The following is a 19467-nucleotide window of genomic DNA, read 5'->3' as shown; positions in this document are numbered from 1 at the left end:
GGAGCTCTGTCCCTCTGATCCCAGCGCTGTAAGGCCTACCTGTGCTCAGACTTTCAGTAAACTTTCTGTTGTTTTTAAACAGTCCTCTCCTGTCTTCACTTTTCGTGCTTCCAACAAAAGAATTGGGCTTTTTTCTAACACTACAGCATTCATGTCACACCTTCAATCACCCATGATATTCAGATTTCAGCCCAAAGTCACTTAGTAAGTTGTAAGTTGGTTGTTTAGTTGGTGCTACTGTGCTTAATTAAAACAAAATCAACTTTATCTACCAAGCTGTTGTCATAGACAGTAAAATATATACATAATTTACTGTTTTACCAGCATTGGATTTTATTTGCTGCTTATAGTTTGATACCTGTTGTGGTCATTCTATGCACTTTGTGATCATTTTGTGTCACGTGGTATCTTGTAGCTGTTTTTTTGCAGTCATCATGTGCCTCTCCAATTTCACTATAAAGGGATTATCTTGAAATTGATAGTGTCTTACTGGCAGCCAGTTGCCTGCTATTTTCTGTATAATTTATCTAAAAACAGTCAAATACTATTGTCATTTAAGACAGTACACTACTCTCAAACAAAAACAAACAATAATTTACCAGCAGCCATTACTTTTGCAACATTGCACCTTGTGCAAATAGCTCTCATGCATTCTGATCAGAGTGAACAAAGCAAAAATCAAACATCAGCTTGACAAAAGTATAAAGCACACTAAAAGCACAACGTATCATAAAATGAAAATACTCAGCCTCAACCGTACCTTTAAAATTCTACTTAAGTACAGTATTTGAGTAAACATTGGCCACTTAGTTACTTTATATTACTGGTTTTCCAAACATTGGAGAAACTGAGGGATAACTCTAATGCTAATACATGACGAGCACAAACCAGGGACAGCCTGGGCAATTAAGCTGATTCTAATTATGAATAAGACCAACTGACAAAAATTACCCCAAAGTATGTTCACGGTGTTGTCTCTATATTTTTGGCTACTTAGCTTGCAAAAGCAGTACCCATTTTACATCAATGAGGGCGATAGTGAGCTCCCGATGTTTGATAACTGCCTAAAAGGAAAGCGAAGAAGACCCATGCTCTGCAACAAGTACAATGGATGCTAATTATGTAGTAAGAGCGCACATTTAAATATATTTTTTTCGGTTGTAGAGCCTATTCTAAAAGCACCGAATAGCATTTTATTCGTTAAAAGCAAAGAACAAGGTTTTTGGCGTAAAGATGGCGACTACGGAAACTGGCGATGGACATCAACGTCTGGACACCAATGAAGTCTCATCTGTCCAAGTCGCTGGCGCGGTAATTTTCTGCACTCTGTTATGGTTACAATGTTATACATTCCCTGTAACATCACTATATGAAGACCTTGGTATATGTTGGTATGGCATAACTCCAACTAGAACAGTTACTTAATTAGTACATTGGTTACTTTTTGTAGTGTGTGAACATATTTACATGTTAAAGGCTAGCTAACCTTATCGAGATAACAGCAGGTACAGATGTGTGCAGATTTGTGATCAGCAAGCTAGCACTAGCTGGGCGAATTGTGACCTAGCTAATTGTTTTATTTAGAAATCATTTGATTAGTCAACATAACATGGCCGAATCCGAGGACGCAGCTCAGAGAGAGGTAATTAAACTTTCCATTTTTAAAATGTTAGGTTGTAGTTGTTGCCAGTAGAGCAGTAATTTTAGCTTAGCGTTAGTTGTGTCTACATTGCACGAGCAGTGTTGCTAACGTTATATCAGCAACAAGCTAACTTGTACTGTCATGTTTATATGGTTAAAGTGGCCGTGCGTGCACACATGTGCTAATGTTGTTTTATACGCTTCCACCCTGCGTTTTGCTATAGCTATTGTTATACATGCATGTCGGCTATGATCACATTCAAGCTAGCTTCATTGTAAAGTCTTGTACGTTTTCTTCTGGGACATTATGCAGGACTCGGTTTTGCAACCGACTCCATGTGGGCATGTTAAATTGAGGAGCCTTAACTCAGGCCTTTGACCAAAATCCTTGCGCGTTAATTATAACTCTTTCACCGTCGGTAACGTCATAGCTGCAGTTACTGTTTTATCAGCTCATTACTCAGTGTATTTTACTGCTTTATCCGCAGGAAGCAGCTGTGGATACATAAATATCACAGTGTAAAATGAGTAAAATTTGTGAAATTCAAAATGTTACTTCAGTACAAAAGTATTATTGGCAAAATATACTTAAAGTGCCAGAAGTAAAATACTAATGTACAGTGATAAAATTTCAGAATAATTGATATTTGATTATAATTACTAATATATTACATCATTTAATGTTGCAGCTGCTGAAAGTATGTAGAATTTTAATCACTTTATAAGCTGCTGATTTGTAAATGTCCCCAAAGCTGTTGGAAAGTCGTATCTTCATTTATTTATATGATCATTTTAGTATTATTAATTTGAATTTGCAAAGTAAAATGTAACTACAGGTGTCTGTCTTGAAAATGTAAAAAGTTTTATCTTACTTTTCTGTCTGCTGCATAACAGGAAGGCAAAACACAAGCAGTTCTGTATTTGGAGCAAATAAATAATACAATTAATTTCCGGACTATAAGCCGGTACTTTTTTCACACGCTTTGAACCCTGCGGCTTAAACAATGATGCGGCTAATTTATACATTTTTACCGGCTAACGAGCTTCATGCCGCCAATACGTTTAGCCTCGTCACATCAGACCAATGAAATTACCGAACGGGTCACAGTGGACCAATGAAACTGTTCGAATTAAATCAAATGCACTCACTAAATTTTCCAGATCAGGCATTTTGCGCTTCATGCACACACCCTCATCATGGAAAACGCACGAAGAAAAGCATATGATGCAGCTTTCAAGTTAAAGGCGATCGATCTGGCTGTCGAAGAAGGAAATAGAGCTGCTGCACGTAAGCTTGGCATCAATGAATCGATGGTGAGACGTTGGAGAAGGCAGCGTGAAGAACTGACTCAATCCAAAAAGACATCTTTCTGTGTAAATATCTCATGTTACAATGTGGACACCAGCTGCTTATAGACAAGTGCGGCCTATATATGTACTTTTTTTTTTTTAAATTTAGTGGGTGTGGCTTATATTCAGGTGCGCTTAATAGTCCGGAAATTACGGTATATTGAAATTTCCTTTTCATACTGGAATGTGGTGTTTCACAGCCATCCTGGTTTTGTATAGTTGCATTTAACACTAGACTATCAAACTATATGAAAGTCTTAAAATAAAATTCTGTTAATTGTTTGCTCTACACAGGTATCAGTGGAGACCGATGGAGAGTCCACGGAAGCTGTTTCAGAGGCAGAAAAATCAGCGGAAGTTGGAGACCCAGAGCCTGTTGGTGGATCCCCTGCTAGGCTGTCTGAACATGGAGAAGCAGATGACTTTGTTGCTGAGGAAAAGGAAACAGAAAGTAAAGAAACTGAACATACCAAAACAGAGGCAGCCGCGGTTCCCTCTCCTGCATCTGAACCTTCACAGTCGTCCTTCTCTACAGAAGAGATATTCAGCCCAGTTTTGGTTCACGGTGCTGAGCCGGGTAGCACCTCAGAGTCTGAAAAGGAGGCGACCGAGGTGAAAGCGGAGCAAGAGTTTGAGTTAAAAACAGACAATGTTGCAGTAAAGGAAAAGAGCTCAGAGGAAAGCCCCACAGAACCAGATGCGAGTGAGGACACAGATATGGAGACAGCGTCTGATCACAAGGAGATAGACACTGAGGAAAAGTTGGAAGCGTCTGATCACAAGGAGATAGACACTGAGGAAAAGTTGGAAGCGTCTGATCACAAGGAGATAGACACTGAGGAAAAGTTGGAAGCGTCTGATCACAAGGAGATAGACACTGAGGAAAAGTTGGAAGCGTCTGATCACAAGGAGATAGACACTGAGGAAAAGTTGGACGCTGGCATTGACACCAAGGACAGCGGCACAGAACCAGAACAGGAGCCTCATAGCTGTAAGCTGAGGGTTCCTACAGTTGAGGACCTCGATGAGATGATGGATATTGGTACAGTGGATCAGGTGGAACAGGAAGCTCATATGAAAGAGGAGGAACGGAGCAGTTTGATAGATGCAGAAAGCAGTGATTCACCTGTTGTTTCAAATACAGGTAAAGTGGAACAAGCTGTGCTTCTCAGTGAGTTTATCACAGAGTTTGTGTCAGTGATGCATCATGATACATATTGAATATATACTGACTTATGGCATATAGAAACTTGTTAATAATGTGTGTTGAGGTAAAGGCTCTGATCACCTTAATGTGCTGCTGTACATGATTTATTACTTCAGTCTGACCCTCAATCCAGGCTGAATATAAAAGCTACTTGTGACATTGTTAGCTTATTGGTTATGCAGCACACTTAGCTGTATGGCAGGTAACGTATTCCTATACCTTGCCTTAAATTATTGTTACAAATAGATAGATGGTGGTAGGTTTTCTGGGAACTTTTTCTTTCCTGGCGGTTCTGATTTTTGCCAGTTTGTGAGTTGTACCTTCATTGCTGCACAGGGGTAGAAGCCTTTCTGTAACTTTTTAAATGATCCTCTAACCCATTGACGCCACTTTCGTTGCCCTGTAGTGTAATGGGAGCACAGAGGAATTTCAGCAGGGAAGAAACTCCTTGTCAAGACATTTTTATATTTGGATCTTGCTTCTTCAAAAGTAGTCATCTGCAACATGCCATTCATTTGTATATTGTAATTCTCCTTCTCAGTCTCAGCAGCAGAGGACAGTAACTCTGTTGAGGAAGAAACTGATGTGAAACCCACTGTATTGCCACCACCTGCAGAGGAGGATGTGAAAATGGGTTTAGATTTGATGCAGTCCAGCTTATCTCCCTTGTCTGAAGCCACAACCAGTACAGGCGAGTCACTAAAGAGGACAGCTGTCAAATCACGTCGTGGTTTTGTCAGCTTTTTTCTACATCACTTTTGAGATCAATGATTGTTGTTTTCTGCATGTATTTATTTACCCTTATTCACAACTAACCAATTTGCATGTTTATGTTGCTGTAGGAAGGGACAGCTCATCACCTACAAACATGACGAATGGGATGAAAGTAGTAAAGCTATCAATACCAAGATTAGATACTGTAAGTATGAATAAGAAAATCTGTCTCTGTTTATGACTAATACATGTTTTAGGTCACAAGCATCTTGTACCTATATGACCCATGTACACTTAGCAGTTTGATTTTCCATTTAAAAAAATCAACACTAGGGCATTTGATTCAATTGTCTAAAACAGTATTTTTCATTTGTTAGATCAGTGTATAATAAAGGTTTTGGACTTGTTTTTGTTTGTTTGTTTTTCAATTTTCTGTCTGTGGAGTGTTGGATGACCAAACATTTGCATTTGCAAGGAGCAGCACAGGAGACAAAAGAGAGAGATCATCTGCAAAGATTGCACATTAGCTCCCGGGGAAATAATTAAAAACTTTTTATGAGACATTTAAAGCACCAGTTCCTTGTGCATTGGGTGACTTTGATCGGTGCTAATCATTGTTACTGTGGTTTCAATATTCTGGATTGTTTTATTTCATTCTGGTGCCAGCGGCTGCACCTCTGTGTGTTTGTCCAGCCACATCAACCCACTGCAAAACACAAACATGCTAACGCTCTTTACCAGTAAGTGAAATGTTGCACATAGTGCTGTCAGGCTAAATGCTACATGGCTGTGCATTTTAAATGAGCACATCGCACAGTCTTTCTTGTGATAACTAGCTTTAATTTGGTGGGGACAAAAAATGGAGCAGTTCACCTACACGGCCTATGTAAGTAGCCATGATGGTGAGGAGAAGGGATGTAATTTTTGAAAGCAGGCATGAGATGGGAGAGTTGGGCTGCCCCACTGGCCAGTCACTTTGTTCTTGCACTCTCAAACAGCCCAAGCCTTGAATAGAAATAAAAGTACTATGATTGTCAATTTTCTTTTGTTCAGTTTTTTTTCCAAGACTTGATGGATAGGTAGATGGAAAAGAATGACTTTTGTACCTTATATTGCTGTGCTTCACTCAAATGTCTGATCTCAGGTTTCTCATTTCTTCACTTTTATAACACCTTTTTAGTCCAGAGAATACTGTGGATTGTGATGGTACCATGGAAGTTGACACTAAGTTCTCCAAATCTCCATCATGTGCTCTAGGAGAGTTTAAAGGCAGCAGCTCAGCCTGTCACGTTACCTCCTTCTCCACCTTTGGTCAAGGTGAAGGATGAGCCTGTGGATGAGGAGTACGAACAGGCTCTAATATCCACTACGTCTACAGCAAGTGTGAAGGATGAGCCTAATACTGCAAAGGTGGGTGGGTGGTAGAAACTGCTGATCCAAGTTTTGCTGGAGGTCAGTGTCATTTTAATACAAATGATTAGATTTAGGTTGATATCTAATCTGCCCAAGACTCATGAAGTGTATGTTGTTTTTTTAATTAGAGAAAACATTTGCTATAAGTGACTGTTTGTTGTGTGAACAAGACACACTCTAAACAGACTGGGAGGAAACTTAGCAACAATAAGGTTTCAAACAACCCATCATGCAACACTCTTAATGTAATTTAACATAGGAGTGCGTATTTACTCAATTCAAAGACAACATCTGCTGTTGTGAACATGTGAATGTCTTGTTCTTGAAAATAATGTAATCTCATACCAGACCTTCAGTCAAGATTTGATGGTTCCAGACTTACTGGACCATCACTGACCTCTGTCTCTTGGTGACAGGATGACTTGAAGATCGGCTCAGTCTTCTCTGTGACCCCAGTAACACAGGCGCTGCCCATCGCCAACCCTTCCTCTTTGCACATGTCTTGTTCCCACTGCAAGAAAAGCCTGATAAAGGGACAGACAGCTTTCCAGCGGAAGGGCTCCCCAGCACTCTTCTGCTCCACCGCCTGCCTCACGACATCTCTCCCCACAGTCAAAGGAGTCACTAAGATCTGTTACAACTGCCAGAAGTTAGTTCAGTAGAAAACAGTGTTGTTTTCCTACTTTAACAACAGCTGTCTTCAGAATACAAGTGACTCAGGCTGTTTTCTCATATTAACTCTGGATGTTGTCTGGAGAGTCAGGTCCTGCCACTGTTGTGACATATGACATATTTGTTGGTATTTATGTACACTTCAACATGTTTCAATTAAATCTGTGCAGGCCTCAGCGGTTTTTACATACACATCTCTTACAGACATGAACATCAACACAAAGATTGTAATTGTAGCCACATCTGTCTATATTTGTTCTTTTTATATTTATGACAGAGCAGAGTAATTAATTGTATACCTGTAGATAAGCTTCATTGTTTAAAGTAGTATCAAGTGTCGAGCTATCACAGAATCTGAATGCCTTACTGGTTTTATCCCTCATCTATATCAGGGTGATATTCCGGCCTCAGGACGTTATCCTGGCTCCAGATGGTAAAGGAGCCATGAAGGAATTCTGCAGCCAGAACTGCTTGACTTCCTTCAACTACAAGAAAAATGCCTCCAACTATAGGCAAACCACTGCTACCAAAAAACTACAGCCAATAGCACCACAGTCTCTCTGCAGCATGTGCACCAGATACTGCATTGTAAGTCAAACAGAGTAGAATTATCAATTCTTTAGTTTGTTTGTAAAATGTCGTAAAGTAGTGATTAAAGGAACTGAAAATCTTTAAGGAGCCTGGAATCAATGATCAAAATACTTAACTCATTTCCTCTTGATCAGTATATCTTTAATCAACTTAAATTTACATTTGTAAATTATTGTATCTTCTTTTTGTTCCTTAGTGTATAAACACATAATGATCCCCTCCTGACTCACTGTTTCTTCAGAGCAAGCATGAGGTGATCCTGAGCGGTGCTGTTCACAAACTCTGCAGTGATGCCTGTTTTAACCGTTTCCGAACCGTAAACAACTTGTCCATGGCTGGCTGTGCGAACTGTGGCTCCTTTAGCCACACCAAACCACTCATGCTAAAGGTGGAAGAGGGCAACAAAACTCTGTGCAACACTGAGTGTTTGGCCAAGTACAAGGAGGTATGAAGAATTTGTTTAGGTCAGACTGGTGCAGATGACTCAGCCTACAGCAGCATAAAGTATTCAGTCAAAACAGAAAAATCCCTTCCCTTGTCTTCAGAGTCTGTTTAAAGCAAAACTGGGATCTGTTCTTATGATGTATCTCTCATTCTTTATCTTATTCCATTACAGAAAACTAACATAACCCAGCCCTGTACGATGTGTCGCACTGCTCGTCTGCTGGCAGAGACGGTTGATGACAAAAACAGTGACGACTCTGTGAGCTTATTCTGTAGCAGCAGCTGTGTGATGGCATTCAAGGTTCAAACTGTCAGTGCATCAGGTACTGACGCCAGGTTTTCCTTGATGATTTTCAGTGGTGACATTTAATACTTTTCACTCTTGGTTTTTCTAATATCACTTATTTCTTTTCAACAGGTGCTCGATTGAATTGTGATAGCTGTGGGAAAAACACTGTGCCGGCCTACCACCTGGCCATGTCAGATACCTCTATCAGGAACTTCTGTACGCTACCATGTGTCATGGCTTTTCAGGTAAATAGATGCAAAATAGAAGTTTAGCCTGCACCAAAAGTCAACACAGAGTCAGTGAACAATTTTAGATGTGTTCTTTTTCAGTGGCCTGGTATTAGCAAAGACTGATTTTATTTGTTTTGGGAGCATTTTGGTTGTTGACCAGTGTTATGTGTGTGTTGAAACACCCACACAAATGCTCAGTCTACACATCGATCTGGCAAAAATCTGTGAGAGCAGAGTAAAATCTGTGCTGGTATGATGTTAGCCTTTATCCAGTCTGTTTTGTGCAAGTAAATGGTCTGTAATCTTTGAGTGAGGATGGACCTTTCACATATGTTCTGTGCTGCAGGAAAAGTTCAAGAATTCCCAGAAACAGGTGAATGTTTTCACCAAATTGCCCATAGGATCCACCCAAATCCAGGTGCCACCTCCCCAACCTCAGCAAGATTTTCCCGTAGGACCACCGAAACTGAACTGTCTCCAGTGTACCCGCAACATAACTTTCAAACCTGAACTCATCCAGATCAAGGTAACGTGTACAAAAAAGACCTATTAACATACCCACACTGTACTAGAGAATACAGCCATTGTTTAGCTTTTAATTTCTGTCAGTTTTATCCTGAGGGCTTGTTGAACATGTGACTGACATTTCTGACAGTTTGTACCAACTGTGTTTGTGTGCAGGACAAGATGGTTTTTGTGTGTAGCACGGACTGTGCTCATGAATACAAAAAGGCACACTTCGTGACAAGTCTGTGTGAATACTGTAAGATCGAAAAGATCACCAGAGACGCCAAGAGAATTAACAACAAAGACTGCTATTTCTGCAGCGACGGTAAGGATAGAGTTGGAAAGCTGTAACGTCAGGACTAAGGCATTATCTTCTAGGTTTTTTTTAAATTTGCTTTGTCCAAAGCTACATCGAAAAGCATCTGGAACAACCGGAATTACAGCACATTTAATTATTTACAAGTTTGAAGCAGTGTGAGCATTTATAATAAAGCATTGTGACCTAGAGCCTCTCCCTTTTCTCCACCCAGGTTGTAAGCTCCTGTTTAGACACGACCTGACTAAAAACTGGGGGAAACACTGCCACTCCTGCGTCTACTGCCACTGTGTCTCAAAGAAGCTGGTGACAGCACAGTACGGATGCTCAACAGAGGAGTTCTGCTCTGAGGATTGCAGGTCCAAATACACCATGCTTTTCTGCCATGTAAGTAAACTGCAACAAAGTGATTAGAATCAAAGTTAATGTGATTATGATGGTCTCACAGCTAAACTTTGCTCTCTGTTTTCTCTCAGGTTGCCAAGTGTGACACCTGTGGGCACAAAGGGAAACTGAAACAGAGTCTTCCCATGCTGGGGGAGGTCAAACACTTCTGTGACCTGACTTGTCTGCTGCAGTTCTGCAGTGATAAGGTGGCCTCACAAGGTGAGGTCTTCAAAGGTGTGTATCATGCTGTAATTTTCTGTATTAAGGTTTATAACACTGGTTTGATGTTTATGGAACTTAAAAAAAACTAGAGGTAGCAAAGGTACAAATGAACACTGCACACAGTAATTAAAAATAAAAAAGTAAGAGCCTATTAATAACAAACACCTGAGAACCTAGGAGCAAAAAAACGTGCACCTCACTGGAACATTTGAGACTCATCATACACATTATATTTATGAGGTGCATAGTGATTGAAGTTTGATTTATGACTAACAAAATTGTTGTACATATGTAGATAGGTAGAAGATTAGGAGGGTTTGTTGTCTCACAGAAATCAGGTATTTACTGCTGTACAAAGGCAAACTACAGTAACTACACTTTTTTTAGTCAAAACTGGATTAGGACGGTAAATGAACTGTGTGGCACCTGTTTTATCTTGTGACTGTCCTGATTCAGTTATGTTCCATTTCAGAGAAGATAATGTCAAATTTACAGTAACTACAAAAACCAAGACAAAGCACGGTAACTGCAGTTTCTTTGTGAAGTCGCTGGGTTCTGACTTTGCTTTCTGCACATACTGTGGTGTGTCTTGGTAATCTTATTCAGATCACTGCAAGATGACAGTTCTCACACACCGACACACAAATACCCAGAAAATGGTAAGGAAGACGGCCAACAAAATATGAATGACTAGTTTGGCAAATAACAAGTGTTATAACCAGTTAACCAGCAATGAGCAAGCTAGCAGGCTAGCCACTAAGGGATTACACATGACAGGCAATTTTAGCCTATGTGCTCCCTTTAAATATCCACTCTGACAACTTCATGATGATCTGATTGATAATCCTGTTCATGTTTCTTGACTGGGCCATATACATCTAATCCAATTATTGCGAAAGAAGGTAGCAGAAAAACAAAAAGTTGAATGAACAAATTTAGATTGTGGATATTGCACTTTGCTTTTGCAATGTTTGTATACTTGTTTAAGGTCACCCAAAAGCAGAGTGCAGTATCTGCATTTCTGGGGTCATAGGTCAGATCAGTTGTCATGGATTTTATACATGAACTTTTCTTCCTGAGAGACATTAACACTAATCTGCTCATGGATTTTATACATGAACTTTTCTTCACTAATCTACCTACGTCATGTTTGACTGGACAGCCCAAATTCTTTAAATGCATTTTTCTCAGTTTCACTGTGTAGTTGCTGCACTTGCCTTTGTATGACAGTGTAGTTGTACAGTCCGGTGCTGTAGTGGGTTTAAGGATCTGAGTTGTGAGGCTGTGTGCTCTACAAAGGATACAGAAATGGAAGCATGTAAATGGGATTGATTTTCATCTCTGAAACACTTCAGAGAAGCAGACTGTGGAGAAAACTGAGCTGACTCCGCTGTGTGTCCTGATGTTCTATTGTCTCTCATCTCCAGATGCAGAGGAGGCCACACCTGTCATTGCCAATGTCATCTCGCTTGCAGGCTCTCCAACAGGAAATTCCAGTGTTTCTGACAAAACTGCCCAGCAAAGTACAAAATAAAACCACACACATAAGTGTTTTATTGTCATTGTTTGTTGTGAAGTATGTTGTCTTTGTCTCCACAGGTACAGTCTCCAACTTTCCATCCAAGAGCACAGGAAATGTAAGTTGGCATATGTTGTATGTATTTTATATGCAGTCAAATTCAGTGATTTAGAAATGCAGACAGGTAACAGATTAAATGAAAAACAAGTGAACAAACAAGTGTAGGTGTTCTCAGTAATTCATAATGTGTAACACGAGAACAGTCTTTAGCGTTGTCAGGTCACATCTTCAGCCATTTGTGAGGATCTCTGCTCCGGCTTCTATAAGCTCATTATTTTTCAGTTTGTTTTTTGAACATGATTAATTTGGGAAGTTTTTACAGTTTTTGTCATGCCTGTCCTTTAGATCAGTATTCAGACAGACACAGTGAAACCTCATCCTTCTCCTGCACCAAAAGTCCTGAAGAACAAGGCCTTGCTCTGCAGACCACTGGTGCAAAATAAAGGGGTCTCCTGTAAAACACAGACCGTTGAAGCTGAGGCACAGACAGGTAAAAGCAACACCCAGACGTGAGACATCTGTAGAAACAACGTCATTAAAAGTCACATTTTGCCTCAGGAGGGTTTACAACCTGTCCAGCGTGAAACACCCTCAGTCCATAGACTCATCATCATTTTCTGTGAATCTTACTAGAACCTTGCGATCTTTTATGCATTGATCACCCAGTGCACATGAAACGCGCTGGAAACAAAAATTTGTCATGTCATGTAAGATGTGTTATGTTGTCCTTGAACTTGGTCTTGATCAAAGTTTAGAGCCCAGCGCTTTTCTGTTTCTCTTTTTTCCTCTCTGTAGATGGCATCTTCCCTAAAATCATGGTTCTGCCTGTTCCGGTGCCAGTGTATGTTCCGGTACCCATGAACATGTACAGCCAGTGTACCCCCACACCAGTGGGCTTACCTCTGCCGGTACAAACTCTACAACCACCTCTGAGCCTGGATAATTTGCATAATTCATTTTAAATTTGAACTCTGACCTAATTTTTAAAATGTTTTTCGCTATTATAGCCTTTGTAGCTGCATGTTGTTGTAGAGCTTCACACGGCTGTATTGTGTAGCAGTGAATGCTTTAAGAGACACCTACAGAACTGTCCAGCTGTTATCAACCAATTTGACCCCATGGCGAAATTTGTTTTGGACTCTGGACTGCAGTAAGACACTAAGCTAACAAATGACCAGCAGAGTAACAACACAGACACTGACAAACACATATTACATAACTAGCCAGTCATGAAAATCTTAAACATGCAGCACCATTGTACATACACTTTATTTCATACTGCATGAAATACTGATACAAAGAGGAATAAAGAAGTATTGCCTGTATCAGTGAGATTTTCAAAATAAAACGTGTATATTAGACACTGGAATAGTTGGTCTTTAGCATTTAGTCCCTGCTTACTTGCTGCTATTCGTTTGACCTGTCCACCACAGATGCCTGTGCCCATGTTCCTTCCTGTGACGATGGACAGCGCTGAACGCATTGTAGAGACCATCCAGCAGATCAAGGAAAAGATCCCGTCTGACCCCTTTGAGGCTGAGCTCATCCTCATGGCTGAGATGGTGGCAGAGGAAGATGAGGAGAACAAGAAACAGGAGAGACCAAAGGAGAGAGTGGTGGAGAGAGAGATGGAGAGGCAGGAAGCACTAGCCCCAGATGGTAAGAGAATTATTTTTACCCTATTAATGCATCACCCAAAATATTGCAGATTAAAGATGAAGGTAAAATATGACTTTATAAAAGTTTAAGAATGTAAAATAATCAGTTTATTTTGTTTTGTTAGGTGAAAAAGTCATTTACTATAACATGGCCTTACTCAATCAACAGAAGACTGGCAGGCTGTGAACATTTATGTGTGTGTGTGAAAGAGTAAAACTGATGTGAAGACAAAAATCCTGCGTTTGATATTTATATGAACAGATGTTCAAATTTAAGGTGTATTTTGGTCAATATAACAAAAGCTAAGACAATTTTTACAAATGTTTTAATTCGGTTGTTTGAAAAATTCCAGCTAGTCTGCTTTAGTCATCCAGGTTTAACCAGATATCTGCATTTAAAAAAAATAAGTATAGTAAAAAACAAACAAACAAACAACTTGCATGTAAACGCATCTTTCTAACTTACTGTCTTGGTTTTAACATGAGCAGCAAGGATGTGTGCTTTGTCTGCACTGCATGTGTCCACTTCTTGAACTTTCATTCTGTCATTATCAAATTATTTCCCACAGATATTTTTGTTCTTTGTTTTAATATGAGAAAAATTCATTGCACTGGTTGTAGACCCCCTCTCATGTGTATTTAACAGACCACGTCAGTAACTATAGTGACGACTTGGATACGGATGACTTGGCCAGTTTCCTCAACAACTGGGAGGACGCCTCCTCTGACACAGGCCCCAAGTCAACCAGTCGACCGTTCACCCACGAGAAGCTCATTCCAATTATAGATGTTCCTGTGGGCATGCCCAGTGAGCCTTGCGCCGAGCCCCCGCCTCTGGCTCCACCTCCCATGGATGTTGAGGCTGACTTTACTGTTGGTGAGAAGATGAGACAAATATGTTAAGTTCAAAACTCATCAACAGTCAGGGGTCACTTGAGTTTTGTTTACACCTAGAACCATGTTTAAGAGTTTAGCTGGAGGTTGCAGTGTTTCAAACCTTCAAGTTATTATCTTAAATGATGCCAACTACCTTTGAAACTTTGGTCTGACTGTTCTGGTTTGTCTGTTTAATGTGCTGCAATTGGTAGAATCTCTGGAGAGGATGGCCCGGCTGAGAGAGCAGTCTCAGCAACCTCAGAGTCCTCCGCCTGCTGCTTCACGACGGCGACAAGCTCACAGGAAGGCCAGAGAAAAGGCGGTAAGTAGACCAGATTTGGTTTTAATTAGAGCTGAGACGCAGGTTTAGTTTCATAATGCTAAAATGTGCTGGAAACAAGAGAATAGCTTAGATTTGCACAGCCATATTCATGATACAGCCCCTCCCAGTACTCTCCATTTTATTCAAGGGTCGTAAGTCTCAGCGGTTGTCTAAGGCAGCCGAAGCGAAGTCTCAGAAAGGCTCTTCCAACAAGGCTGTGGCTGTAGACATCCCAAAACTGAAGAGTGAATATGGAGTTGACGCCTGGAAGCGATGGATTCAATGGAGACAAACTCAGCCCAACCTGGAGAAGCCACGCTTCGGTTGTAAGTCTGGATGTAGACTAAATATTTATTTCTACAATTTTATTCAAGACAAGCGGTGTCAGAATAATACATTTTAATGAAGTTGGCCACAATGGTGAGCAGTGAACTGTAGGGGATGATGAAAGCCACATACAGGTTAACATCCTTAGGTAATGCACTTAAAGACAAAACATTGACCAGTTGTCATTTGATATCTTAAATTGAATTTTTTCATTTTATTATAAACTGTATATTTGCATTGATTCCTTTAAACTTAGACTCCATCAGAAAACTTGGGGACATGTTTTAACCTGTCATTACTTTGGACTCCTTATATCTTCTGTTTCAGCACGTCCCATGGAGTTAAAGGAGGATGTTCTACGCTGCACCACAGCTGAGCTGAGCTATGGCCTCTGCTGCTTCATCACTGAAGTGAAGCGACCAAACGGAGAGCCGTACTCCCCCGACAGCCTGTTCTACCTCTGCCTCGGCATCCAACAAGTGAGATAAGCAGCATTTTTCAAACATAAGCTCTTAGGATATAACAGGTAGAACCTAAATGTCCTATATAAGCGTATGTAGACTTGAACACAAGAAAGATCTTTACAATGCCACTCCTTAACAGAACCTAATTAAAAACACAACATAACCCTGTAACTCTAAGCTTTATCCATAGATCCCACATTTGATAAAATCTAAATTTGATAACCATTTCAGTGATTATACACTGGCTGTACAACAGCATTAAAATCTAATATATTACAGTACTGCAAACTAAATGACAGATGTTCTCATCATATTATAATACTGAAACTTTGTTTTGCTGCAGTACCTGTTTGACAATGGTCGTGTGGAAAACATATTCATGGATCGCTTCTACAACAAGTTCTCCACTGAATTCACCAACATGCTGAGAGGTTTCAAACCCTCAGTCACAGCCAGTGGTGAGTTAACACTGACATTCTTAATCTGTCATTATTTCAGTTTGTCTCACTGTCTGTCTCATGAAAACCTACCACATGTGACCAAATTTCTGTCGGCTCTGTTCTCCTCTGCAGGTTACATCCATTCCCGTGTGGAGGAGGAGTTTCTGTGGAACTGTAAACAGCTCGGGGCGTACTCCCCCATAGTCCTCCTCAACACTCTGCTCTTCTTCTGCTGCAAATACTTTGGCTTCACCACGGTGGAACAGCACCATCAGCTGTCCTTTGCCCACGTCATGCGCTGCACCAAAACCAACTCGGACAACACGAAGACCACCTTCCTGCGCTTCTACCCGCCCATATCCATAAATGAGGCAGAGCCAGGTACCGTCATGGCTGAGGCTCTAAGTGAAATATTGTAGTTTCATGTGGTACTGTGGTACATGTGGTAATAACAGAGATCTTAAAATATACTCTTAAACCTGAATCCTAAGGATTGAATTCTACCTAGAACCTTGGATTTTGTTGGAATGGAATATACACTATATTGCCAAAAGTATTCACTCACCCATCCAAATCATTGAATTCAGGTGTTCCAACCACTTCCATGGTTACAAGTGTATATAGTCAAGCAGATAGGCATGCAGACCGCTTCTACAAACATTTGTGAAAGAATGGGTCGCTCTCAGGAGCTCGGTAAACTCCAGCGTGGTACCGTGATAGGATGCCACCTGTGCAATAAGTCCAGTCGTGAAATTTCCTTGCTACTAAATATTCCACAGTAAACTGTTAGTGGTATTATAACAAAGTGGAAGTGATTGGGAACGACAGCAACTCAGCCACGAAGTGAAGTGGTAGGCCACGTAAAATCACAGAGTGGGGTCAGCGGATACTGAGACACATAATGCACAGAGGTCGGCAACTTTCTGCAGAGTCAGTAGCTACAGGCCTCCAAACTTCATGTGTCCTTTAGATTAGCTCAAGAACAGTGTGTAGAGAGCTTCATGGAATGGGGTTCCATGGTCGAGCAGCTGCATCCAAGCCTTACATCACCAAGTGCAATGCAAAGCGTTGGATGCAGTGGTGTAAAGCACGCTGCCACTGGACTCTAGAGCAGTGAAGACGTGTTCTCTGGGTGACGAATCACGCTTCTCTGTCTGGCATTCCGATGGATGAGTCTGGGTTTGGCGGTTGCCAGGAGAACAGTACTTGTCTGACTGCATTGTGCCAAGTGTAAAGTTTGGTGGAGGGGGGATTATGATGTGGGGTTGTTTTTCAGGAGCTGGGCTTAGCCTCTTAGTCCCAGTGAAAGGAACTCTTAAAGCCTCAGCATACCAAGACATTTTGGACAATTTCATGCTCCCAACTTTGTGGGAACAGTTTGGGGATGGCCCCTTCCTGTTCCAACATGACTGTGCACCCGTGCACAAAGCAAGGTCCATAAAGGCATGGATGAGTGAGTTTGGTGTGGAAGAACTTGACTGGCCTCCACAGAGTCCTGACCTCAACCTGATACAACACCTTTGGGATGAATCAGAGCGGAGACTGTGATCCAGGACTTCTTATCCAACATCAGTGTCTGACCTCACAAATGCGCTTATGGAAGAATGGTCAGAAATTCCCATTAACCCACTCCTAAACCTTGTGGACAGCCTTCCCAGAAGAGCTGAAGCTGTTATCCCTGCAATGGGTGTGCCAACATCATATTAAACCCTATGGATTAAGAATTGGTTGTTACTCAAGTTCATTTGCATGTGAAGGCAGACGAGCAAATACTTTTGGCAATATAGTGTATCATTTCCACTCTGTTATTTCTGAACCACTATTTGAACCATAATATGTACAATAAAGGACTCACACTGATCTCGATCTGACCTAAAGAAACACACACAGTCTGTATAATTATTTTATCACTTTATCTGTGTCTATTATTTGTCTGTTTACTTATAATATCAGATCTGGAGGTTCCAGCTAAGAGGCGTAAAGAGGAGGAGAATAAGGAGGATATCCTGGAGATGATGGAGAACACAGAGAACCCTCTCCGCTGTCCAGTCAGACTCTACGAGTTCTATCTCTCAAAGTGGTGAGTATGTAACATTCCACATTAATCTTCTCAGCCTCTTGGTCACTGTGTTCACACTGATAATTGTTGTCCCTCCAGCTCAGAGTCGGTCAAACAGCGCACCAACCTGTTCTACCTTCACCCTGAGCGCTGCTGCGTCCCCAACAGCCCCCTGTGGTTCTCCTCCACCCCTTTGGACGACAGCACCATGGAGGCCATGCTCATTCGCATCCTCACCGTCAGGGAGCTGCACCTCAAGAAGAGGAAAGAGGGAGAAACGGAGCAGCATGCACCTGATGACCCACCTTTTATACCCGATAAGGAGGTGTTAGAGTGATGAAAAGCAGACGCGATCTTTTACTGGTGTAGCAGTTTATGTTGTAAATGATTGTAGATTGACTGAAATGTTCATTCAAACATGGCTCAATAAACACAAATGGACAGAATAAGTCATAGACCACAATGTGCTGAACTGCAAAGGAAGTCACTTCGTAAAACTGTTGAACTTCTCTGCCAGACAGAGAAGCGTGGTTTGTCTTCAAATGCACAGTGTCTGTGTAACTTGGAAGCAAAGATGCAAGACTTGGCTAAGCTTTAGACACATGGCTGAACTTCTGTCTGCTAAACAATTCTCATGGATAATATGATTTTTGTTCCTGCCTTGTGTTTGATTCCATATATTCCTGTGCAAATTGGACTTTTTTATAAGGCAGATCTTTGTTCTTGAGGGGATGAAGTAGTAAGCCGTCACCAAAAGACAAGCTGTGATGTAGATATAAATCATCAGCCATCATGCTGAGTCCACACCTGTAGTACAGTTTTTACAGAGTTTCACCAATCCATCAGTGGCATGATTTAGTGTCAGTATCCCAGAGTCAAAGAGGAAATGCACTACTTGTGCAGTTGTTATACACTGATTTTAGTTGGAAAATCATTAATGGAAGTACAAAATCACCACCTCACACACTTTATAACATAATTCCTGAAATGAATCGTAAATTGCAGATTGAAACCGACCTGTGAAATGACAGTGGATCTTTCTTTTGTAATGATCTCAAGATTAGTTGAATTTTTTACAGGCCCCTCCATTTTCCCATGGTAAAATGTAGAAGATGAATTTATACAAAAACACTTCCATATTGGTGTTTTGTGTCCATCAGGAACTCTTACCTTTAAAAGGTCAGGTGACAATTGTGAGATTACAGTGACTGGGGAAAGATGGAGGCATGATGATGAGGAGGATTTTATATTTTTAAATATGTTAAAAGAAAGCATCAAACTGTTTCCTGTATTTCCTTTTACCTTGTCTATGGAAATGCTCTTAAATTTGATGAAAAATGGTTAGAAATTGATCTGAACACATTTAAGAAACCTTTCTATGAATGCAGCTTTGTATCTTATAAAAGGCCTGACAACTGTCATGCCATTTGGGGAAAAAAATCTCAGTTTTAGACCTTTTGTTGACTGAACACTAAAATTAGTTAATTTTCAGCATGCTATTTCATCTGCATTTTCATGACCCTTGTATTCTAAAGTAAAGACGTAAAAAAATACTGTTCCTTAATGTATATCTTGGTTATATTAACCCCCAGTCTCTAGAGCGGCCAAGGTTCTCTCAGTATTTTCTATTGTATGTTCTTTTTAAATAAAAAACACCTAAAAATGTTGTTCAGTGAGACTAAATAGTTGTGTCAATGTGATGTTTGATTGTCAAGTGTGTACGTATAATCAGGCTACTACTATAGGCTACTAAAAGTTT

General features: G+C 40.6%; 1 protein-coding gene across 3 annotated transcripts; it reads left to right on the top strand.

Annotated features, from left to right (window-relative positions):
• Positions 1-1039: 1039 nt before the first annotated feature.
• On the top strand, positions 1040-19382 carry zmym4.1 (zinc finger MYM-type containing 4, tandem duplicate 1). Of its 3 annotated transcripts, none has more exons than XM_020618494.1 (27): positions 1040-1311; positions 3286-4135; positions 4740-4889; positions 5041-5117; positions 6170-6322; positions 6742-6974; positions 7390-7585; positions 7830-8033; positions 8205-8355; positions 8451-8566; positions 8898-9077; positions 9233-9383; positions 9589-9761; positions 9851-9980; positions 11411-11506; positions 11583-11620; positions 11908-12052; positions 12358-12470; positions 12996-13221; positions 13867-14097; positions 14309-14418; positions 14567-14744; positions 15073-15224; positions 15553-15667; positions 15782-16030; positions 17603-17729; positions 17808-19382. In XM_020618494.1, the coding sequence occupies exons 1-27, from the start codon at positions 1234-1236 to the stop codon at positions 18043-18045; spliced, it is 4860 nt and encodes a 1619-aa protein (XP_020474150.1). In that variant the 5' UTR covers positions 1040-1233; the 3' UTR covers positions 18046-19382. The 3 variants fall into 3 exon arrangements, with proteins under 3 accessions (XP_020474150.1, XP_020474149.1, XP_020474151.1); XM_020618493.1 differs by having other exon boundaries at positions 1041-1311; positions 9851-9995; XM_020618495.1 differs by lacking the exon at positions 1040-1311 and adding an exon at positions 1318-1642 and having other exon boundaries at positions 9851-9995.
• The last annotated feature ends 85 nt before the right edge of the window (positions 19383-19467 follow it).

The sequence above is a fragment of the Monopterus albus genome, unplaced genomic scaffold (assembly GCF_001952655.1).
Source record: "Monopterus albus unplaced genomic scaffold, M_albus_1.0 scaffold206.1, whole genome shotgun sequence".
Lineage (NCBI taxonomy): Eukaryota > Metazoa > Chordata > Actinopteri > Synbranchiformes > Synbranchidae > Monopterus > Monopterus albus.
The sequence above is the reverse complement of the archived record's forward strand: the minus strand, read 5'-3'. Positions and strand labels throughout refer to the sequence as shown.

Bases quoted from the DNA above. Each gene is read 5' to 3' on its own strand.
- zmym4.1 (XM_020618493.1), top strand. From the start codon at position 1,234: ATGGCGACTACGGAAACTGGCGATGGACATCAACGTCTGGACACCAAT. The intron at 6,975-7,389 runs GTTAGTTCAGTA...CATCTATATCAG, and splicing joins ATCTGTTACAACTGCCAGAA to GGTGATATTCCGGCCTCAGG. The intron at 8,567-8,897 runs GTAAATAGATGC...TCTGTGCTGCAG, and splicing joins CATGTGTCATGGCTTTTCAG to GAAAAGTTCAAGAATTCCCA.